The 8417-nt window shown below is 39.9% G+C and overlaps 1 protein-coding gene across 2 annotated transcripts in view; it reads right to left on the bottom strand.

Annotated features, from left to right (window-relative positions):
• Positions 1 to 8396, bottom strand: part of ALKBH3 (alkB homolog 3, alpha-ketoglutaratedependent dioxygenase) — an 18382-nt gene extending 9986 nt beyond the window's left edge. The window contains exons 1-6 of one of the 2 annotated variants that reach the window (XR_001864507.1): positions 7386 to 8394; positions 7035 to 7141; positions 5897 to 5931; positions 4986 to 5033; positions 3281 to 3384; positions 1967 to 2055 (exon numbers count right to left, since the gene is read on the bottom strand). Coding sequence is in view for 1 of the 2 variants with exons in the window: in XM_017742224.1 (XP_017597713.1) it covers positions 1967 to 2055; positions 3281 to 3384; positions 4986 to 5033; positions 5897 to 5931; positions 7035 to 7141; positions 8127 to 8217 (474 nt within the window). In the remaining variant the exon portion in view is untranslated. Of the gene's footprint in view, positions 1 to 1966; positions 2056 to 3280; positions 3385 to 4985; positions 5034 to 5896; positions 5932 to 7034; positions 7142 to 7385 lie in introns of both variants that reach the window. The other variant, XM_017742224.1, reaches the window with a different exon arrangement.
• Positions 8397 to 8417: the final 21 nt, after the last annotated feature.

The raw sequence follows: 8417 nt of genomic DNA, 5'->3' as shown, positions 1-8417 counted from the left end.
AGGGAAAGCAGTAATACCACCCAAACCCTCCCCCCAAAAAAAGTTTGCTTGCAACTGGGCTGCCTGAATGTGCAGAAGAGTTCAACAAGAATTATTGAAAGCACTTTTCGGTGACCAAGCAGGACTAGATTTCTTCAACTCCCATCACAGATGTATTACTAAAATGTTACCATATGGTGAATTTTACAATGTAGTTGGAAGACCACTACAAACCTGCAGCAATGGAAGTAGTTTTGTTGAAACATTACTGCGTCACCAACTCTATCACTGCTTACAAAGAAACATTTTATGATACCAAAACTCATTTAAGCACAAACACTGGATTATATCTATATTATATATGCAAACTAGTCTGGATTATATCTATATTATAGATGCAATCACACCGATTTTTACCAAACAAAAAAGGAGGGACACAAAGCTAATTACTCCTACAGATCAAGCGTTTAAGGCAGTAATCAGTTTTGGTTAAGCTGTGCACGAAGTTACATTTTACTCAGGACATTTTTGTGATAGGAATTCTATTCTACAGGTAAGGACTGTGCTCTTTACACCATCCCCTGCTTCTTCTAAGCTGCAGGTACTCCCACTTGCAAAGCTGAGTGAAATGTCCACATGCAGTGTACTCATAGATCTGCCTACGGGCAGCTTCCAGACAGGGAAGGGCTGGCTTCCAGCTGTGCAACTTCTCCAGTGCAACTCACTTTCTGCTTGAGCTTCTTCCTCTCAGTAAAAATCAGAATTATTCAGGAATAAAAGACAGAACCAGCATGAGTGACTCATTTAGGCCTTGTACCTTTGGATGAGAGAAACAAGCCAGTGGCCCAATGAGCGCTAACTCACAACTTGATGCAAACTGAAACCAAACCTTGAATTCAGGGTACATGGGCTCTATCCAATCTCTGAGTAGCAACAGGTTTCACAACAGGCAGTTCTGAACTGGATTTAAATCATTAGTGTACAACAGAATGATTCTGTGAAGGCACTTCCAATCCCTAAAGCCATTCAGCTTTCAGAAAAGCCCATTTAAAATAATATTTCACAAATGAGTACCAAAGAAAAGCCTGGTTTTCCACTATGAGTTCTGTAGGTTATAGAATTTTTAACTACAGTATTTTTGAGACTACAAAATCTTTGCAACTCATCGTGTTAAATAGCACCTTTTCAACTCTTCCTAAACTGAGCTCTGCTAGATGGTATCCCACTTTGGCAGCACTTCTGGGACTTGGGACACTTTTCCCTCATGCTATCCAGCTTTCAACAGTGACACCTAATTACTGCCATGGAAATTTTAAACAAAGCAATACCAAGAGACAGACTGCTGGGACAACAGGCTGAGAAAGAGAGAGAGACGGAGAGAAAACAGGAACAAAACATCACTGAGTCACTCAGAAGGTTTTTAACTCTTCCAAAACAGTGTGGGAAATTATATGCTACAATCTGGAATTGCTGAGCAGATGAGTTGCATGTGTGATTTTCATAGCATCCACACAGGAATCAAAATATGCCTAAACTCTCATTTAAGCAGTATGGAACCTAAGTGTTTCTGAAAGTAGCTATTTCAGTAATTGGTACTACTATATCTTTACAACAAAAACTCAGTACAACTGTGTGCAGCGCAATCTGCCATATAAAGATCCTTGCAGTCAGTCACACAGAGCAATTCAGAGTTTTGTCCAAAGCTACAATGACCCAAAGCAAAACTTTGAACTCTATAGTACTAACTTCCTTTTAGCAACATTTAGCAACTAAATCATGCTCCTCTCAGTCAACTCACTCAAAGTGTATTTTATAAAACTGAGCACACTCCAGTAGAATCTGCTGCTGATCATAAATTAAATGTTAACAGATACTCTAGATAACTAGAGGACAGAGGGAACTTTTATCCGTTGATCTCTGCAAAGGATTTCTCTGTAGACAATAATAAAACACATACATGTAAACATACATGTAAACATATACATACATTTGGATTTGGCTCCATTGTTATTCTGGAGTATGTGTAAGGAAGCTCCCCATACCAGGATGTAAGCCGTGGTTCCTCAAAAGATACTTCTGAAAAAAAGCAAAACCAGAAAGACTTTCTCAGTTGCCTTATCAAAGGATCTGAAAATGGAAAGATGATGCAATTCTGCCAAGAAACTTGATCAAAAAGATTGTCCATTCCCTTAAAGTTAATAAGGAGCCCCTTAAAATCCTCAGCTTTACATAATGAACGCAAATGAAGGAATGAAATTACTCAAAATTAGGTGCGCATCTGCAGGTGAAATTACCTTGCCAAAATCCTGGAAACACATCCATTTTCTTACCCCTATGCCAGACAGAGCAGGGACTGGATGAGTTAAAGACAGCAGATGAAACTGAAATTTTATTTATACATCTGGCTTGTTTTACATTCACCTGGTTCTAGTGCCCAGTACGCTGGCATAAGTTGCAAGATACAAGTGGCTCCACTGGAAAGGGTGAAGTAGAAAGGACTGTAACATCCATGGGACATTACAGAAACAAAATGTAGCAAGGCTGCACACAATATATTGTCAAATATGTGTGTGCTGTGTGGTATAACACAAAACATCAGGTTAAAAATACTTTCAGCTTCTGAAAAGACTATCTTGGCAAGTATTTCTCATGCTTGGCACGTTAACATTCTGCATTATACCATCCCCTTTATTGCCAACCAAGGAACACACATGGTGAAGACATTTTCCAGCCCCATCTAGTAACTACTCTAATACATTATCTTACATCAGTTCCTGACTAAAAGTGGAATTTAGCTAGAACAGGTGCCCCTTAGTGAACAAATCCAGAATAGCAGCCTCTTCTCCTACTGCATACTGGAAGTAATAAGTAAAGCCAAAGCAAAGGAACATGCAGCTGCTGGGATTTTAAATAAAAGAGGCAAAAAATACACCTCATGGAAGAAACCTCCAAGAACACAATTCTTGCAGCATTGCTGGGAGACTGTATGAAGGGATGGTGACCAGACTTAATCTTAAAATGAGTGAAAAAAAGAACTGGAGATGACAGAAGAGACCAAGATTCCAAGATTTTTAAGACAGGCAATTTTAATTTGGAAAGATCGCACTTAGTTGGCAATAGTAACATGGTATTAGAAATTGAAAAGTAAGCTGCAGTAGTCTTCAGATATGCATGGAAAACCTGCATGGAAACTTGAAGAAGTGGCAACACTGAAAATGAAAACCAATTCTAAACAATGCACAGACTCTGTTATGGAACTGACCCGTGAATGACCTGAAAAGGTGCTCTGCACACTCCTTACCCTGTCTGATGTGAGTTCGCTGACCCCAGGGTATGTCTTGGAGGAGTTGCTCAAACATCCAGTCTGCTTGTTCTGAGTCAACAAAGCCAGGAATCAAATGAATCCTAAAGATGAAAAAGGTAGAGAAATGTATATTCCTTCCATTTTTCTTTATCTGCTTTGGGAAAATATTTTCATTTCCAGGATTCCCAAAGGAGCTAAAAATGGCTGTAATGCATCGTATCAAAAGTCAAAGCCCAGTATCCTGCTTCTGACCACAGCCAAAAGCAGGTGTGAAGGAAAGAAAAGAAGAGCTCCTGTTGAGTCTTACCCTCACCAAACGTATGTAATTGCTTTTCAAAACTTATGAAAACATATGACAACCAACAATATACCATGAATTCCAGAATCAGCCACATGCTGTTAAAAATGGCATCCTTCTGCTTCTTATTAACTTCACACCTGACAAATCAGATAGCCCTGATTATGGTAATACAATCAACATAAGTAAATAATTGCCCCTTATTCACCATCTCCACATCACTTAAAATTTGATAGCCCTTTATCCCTACTGCCATTGCTATTCCCCTTTTGAAGCATAAGGAAAAAGTATTTAGCATAAGGACAGCATTTAATGTCTCCTATTTTTTCATTTCCATATGTAAATTTAATATTTTGATTGGACTAACAGTCATACAAGGATTAGAGCCACTGCAGTCGGCTGCAGAGTACGAATGATGCTAAAAGCAGTTTATTCTCTCAAGCGTTCCATGCCCCAAAGATGTAACAATAAGAGTATATAGTAAAGGTGTTAAACAAAGATGCAAATCTGATTATTAGCTTTCCAGAAATATATATATATTCCATCAGTGTACTACGAAAAGAAACTCCAAAAAATGCAGGATAACCCAGCTGGCTGGGTATCTCGTCTCTTTCCAGCTGGTCAAAGCTTTTACTTTTCAAAATGCTTTAAAAATTTGTTTGCATCTTTAGAAGAACCTAAGATGAAAGCACAAAAATGAAATAATACAATATTCAGAAGAAATTAACTCAAACACACAAAAAATTACTATGTCCTTGGCATTTTTTCCACTAATAATAAAAATCTATCAAATTCAGAAGAAGAGGATTAGTATCGATATTGCAGCTAAGCCAGCAAGGTAAAATGTATTTTAGTTAGTAGGAATCACAGAACAACCAGGTTTTGTTTTGAAGTGTCCTGAAGCTGAAATAAGTAAGGCACGGCATATAAGCAGAAGGGACAATCCTGAAGTTACCACAATTGCATAAAGTTAAATGTTTTTATTAGAGTGATTTAAAACAATTCCAATTTACAGCTACAGGTTTTGGGCCACTCTTTAACTGTACAACACAGACATCACACACTTGCTAACACAGGAATACTGATCCAAATTTGCAGCAGCAAGTCACTGTGAATCATGACAGAAATGAACACAGCCCCTTGTCCTTATTCTGGGAAGAGCACTGGATACAGTACATACCAGATGTCAGGAGGTTTATTTTTCTTCTGTTCAGTGCTGCTCAGAACCACCTAAGTCCCTGCTATCTAACACTCAAAAGTATTTCCAGAAGTACTTTAAACAGATGATGCACAGAAGAGCAGTGTGCAGCTGCTAAAGTCAAAACCCTCTGCCGAGACTGGACTTCAGAAAGCTGAGTATCACCACATCACCCTGCAAAAGCAAATAATGCTTCCTCCACTTACCTAGAAATGCCAGTTGGTCCCTTGCTGAGCTCATACACACCAGGCTTGCTGAGGATGTAGAAAGGAAAGTCATCAGGAAGACAAGCAAGAAATTAGACCGAGCAGCACAGACTAGAATTGCTGTAGGCCTGGACTAGGGAAAGTTTTCTTTAAAAAAGAAAAGAAAGTTTAAAAAGGGAAGAAATAATGTCCTGGACATAAAGGTCAGAGTAAGACAGCAAGGTGTGCTGCAGAAGCAAATGAGTTTGTGTGTGTGTCCTGTCCCTCCTTCCACCAAAGGCTCAGTACACAGTTTTAGAGCTCTTAGAAAAAATAAAAGAGATGCCACAGGGAATCTAAAGGAGACAACCATACATGACTGCACTCAGATCACTATGTTTGGATTTATAAGTACACTGAGGAAGAAAATTCTACCAAGTTAGCCAAACTGAAGCAAGCTGGATTTTCAATATCTCTAACTCCACCATACACCACCACACTTTGTCATGCTTCATGCCAAAGTTATCCTGAGAAGATCCCCATTTCAACACAAAGGGTAAGTAACATACAAATACCCAGCTTCGCTATGACACTATCGGCTACTTCTCTGAGCCCTGAAAGAAGCTGCCAGACCAGCTATATTTCTGGTATATTCCAGAGTAATTTCCAGCACAGTTTACACTAGGACTGTCCCAGGAAAACGTACACTGCTAACCAAAGGAGACAGGCTGGCAGTTGTGCTAAACCAGAATGTCCAACTGATTATGATTACTGGCTTCCCAGCTACACCAAAGGCATAAAAACCAGCTAACAGACTTGGACTCTCCTCATAATACACTCAACTCATGATAAAAGGCTTAAAAGCCACAATTTCTACTCTTATCAACCATGATGACAGAAAAAGTGCACAGAGAAGTCAGCAGGGTACTCACTCTATCACACCTGCCTCAGGAACTCTGCGCTCCACCTGAAAGGTAACAAGACAGTACACGGTGAATATTAAAGTACCTGGCACTCTCTAGTCACACAGAACTCATGGTCATCTCTAGTGACTCTGGGAAGCCACACACTGATAAAGCCTGAAAAAAAATCACACCTCAGGGCAAGAGGGAAGTAGTAACAGTTCACCCACGCCCTCCTCACCCCAGAAACTCTCAAACACAGCTACCATTGCAGGCTGGTTTTTAGCCACCAACTGCCCCCTAAAGGACATTGATTTCTAAATTATTTGCATTATTACAGTACTCGCTATTTATCAACTTCAATCAAGAAAATTCTTACCTTTATGTTGATAAAAACACCCTTATGTAAGTAAAAATTTAGTGCAACCCTAAGAAGCATGAACAAACCCTAGGCCTCAGTCAAATGAGCAAAACACAAGAGAGATCAGACATAGCAGGAGCTTACACTGTAAAGCTGTCTGCACAGCTGAGATAGCTGTACTTTGTTAAAAGACAAACAGAGTAGTTTAATCCAGCCTTGGCTATCATTCTGGTTGTCTCAGGGATTTATGCTTCTCTTCTCTGTGCTCAGTGGAGTTCTGATTTCAAAGGAGTTACTGCACTGAGCCAACAAGAGCATCAAAATATAGTATTATATAGATAGCAGGTTTCTGCCACAGAGAAAAGAGAATCTTCCCAGACCATCTTCAGCACTTCCAAGCCAAGATGACAGCCTTTGAAATAAGTCTAGCTTAAAAAGAAGTGCTCATGATTATTTTTCTCCCCAAGCAAGGAAGTGCCCCAACTCTGCATAGAGCACAATATCCTTCATCAGCTGATGGGACATGAAGTCTATAAAACAAATCCCATGCCCTTCCCCTGTAGCAAGTAAGACAGATATCCCATAACCTTCTGTTTGCCATATATGTCAAACAGTTGCAAACTCTGCTTAGTAAAAGCTCCAAGTTCAGTTTAGGTGAATTTTTTATTGTTTTGAAACAATGGACTATATTTATATATTCTATATAAATGTACTTTAGTCTCATTTAAACAATGGACTATATTATCCTTTCTCTCATTTGAAGTTTAATAACAGATGAGATTCTGCTAGTTACCAGGAAATTTTTACCTCTGATGGCTTTTCAAAGACAAACTGCTTTTGAGTATGATCTTTCTGCCTCCATGCTGGTCTGGCACCTGCAGGGGCAAGGCTGATGGCCACAGGTGCCTTAGGTGCTAAAGCAGAGAGAGAAAGAAGAAAGGATCACATGAACTGAATATCACTGTACAAAAAATATAGTTAGGTAAACTTATAGAATCATTCCTTAGAGTATTCTCCTCTGCTTGGCAGAGACTGAAGGAAATTGCCAAACCTAAGAGCTAAAATAGCAGTTAAATAAGAGTTAAAATTGCACAGGAACTGAAATATATATATGTATGTATGTATGTTATTCATGGACAAACAAAACTGAAAGCATACTTTCATCAGAAGGGATGACATCGGTAACTTTTCAATTCTACAACAAACACCCATCACACACCAGCAGAAATTGCTCCATGCAGCTAAGCTGCTTCCCTCTCGATTCCTTTTCTTAGGGAAAAAAAAAAAAAAAAAGAGAGAGAAAAAGACTTTTATTAAAACAGGATTTTTAAACCAGGGAGAAAGTGGAAGAGCAACTCAGGCACACCACTTCAGGTGTTTTATTTACACATGCAAACAGGCTTTAAAATGGACCTGAAACACAAAGTCTTCACTCTGTGTAATTCAAACAATGGGGAAAATAATGGGTTTTTAAATCCCCTTAGAAAAAGGATGAATGCAATGCACCTGTGACAGAAAATTTTGAGGCCACATACACAAGTCAAAATAGTTGGCTATTTTTTCATTATTAAAAAATCAGCTTGGCTAGGACACTCAGTCTGCAGAGATATGGGAGCTTGATGGAAACTGTAATCAGGTGAGTGGAACATGTTTTGAGGATGTTCACAAAAACAAACCAGTCTCTCTTGCAAGACTGGAGACCTTCAAAGTGCTCCTCTTCCTCTGCACTCCTTGGTTACAATGTCTCCTAAAAAACCTTTGATGTTAACTGCATCCCTTTCCACTACTTCTCTTTATTTTACAATGTTTCCACCGTGAAAAGATAAACGAAGGCACATAACGCGTTTTATGAATAAAAAGCGGCTGATTGTTCTTACAGAAGTCAGCTCCACCAAACACTATTGGTGTCATTCAAGCTGCCCAGACATGCGAACGACACGCTCACCTCAATGTGCTCATTAGCAACACATCCATACCCTGCGTTCTGCATCCAAAATCGCCGCACCTGCGGCACACGCGCAAATTTTACTTAAAAACCGGGTTCGAACACCTGCAGCTCAGTTACCGACGGCAACGGGGGAAACGGGGCCAGCCCTCGGGGCCGAGCAGCGCGGTCGGAAAGCGCAGCCCGAGCCCAGCCCCGCTGCCCGCCCCGTGGTGCCCAGGACGGCAGTGGAGAAATGCCCGCCT

Source organism: Corvus brachyrhynchos, unplaced genomic scaffold (genome assembly GCF_000691975.1).
Source record: "Corvus brachyrhynchos isolate BGI_N302 unplaced genomic scaffold, ASM69197v1 scaffold115, whole genome shotgun sequence".
Classification (NCBI taxonomy): Eukaryota; Metazoa; Chordata; class Aves; order Passeriformes; family Corvidae; genus Corvus; species Corvus brachyrhynchos.
Note: the sequence above shows the minus strand (reverse complement) of the source record. Positions and strands in the feature narration are given on the sequence as shown.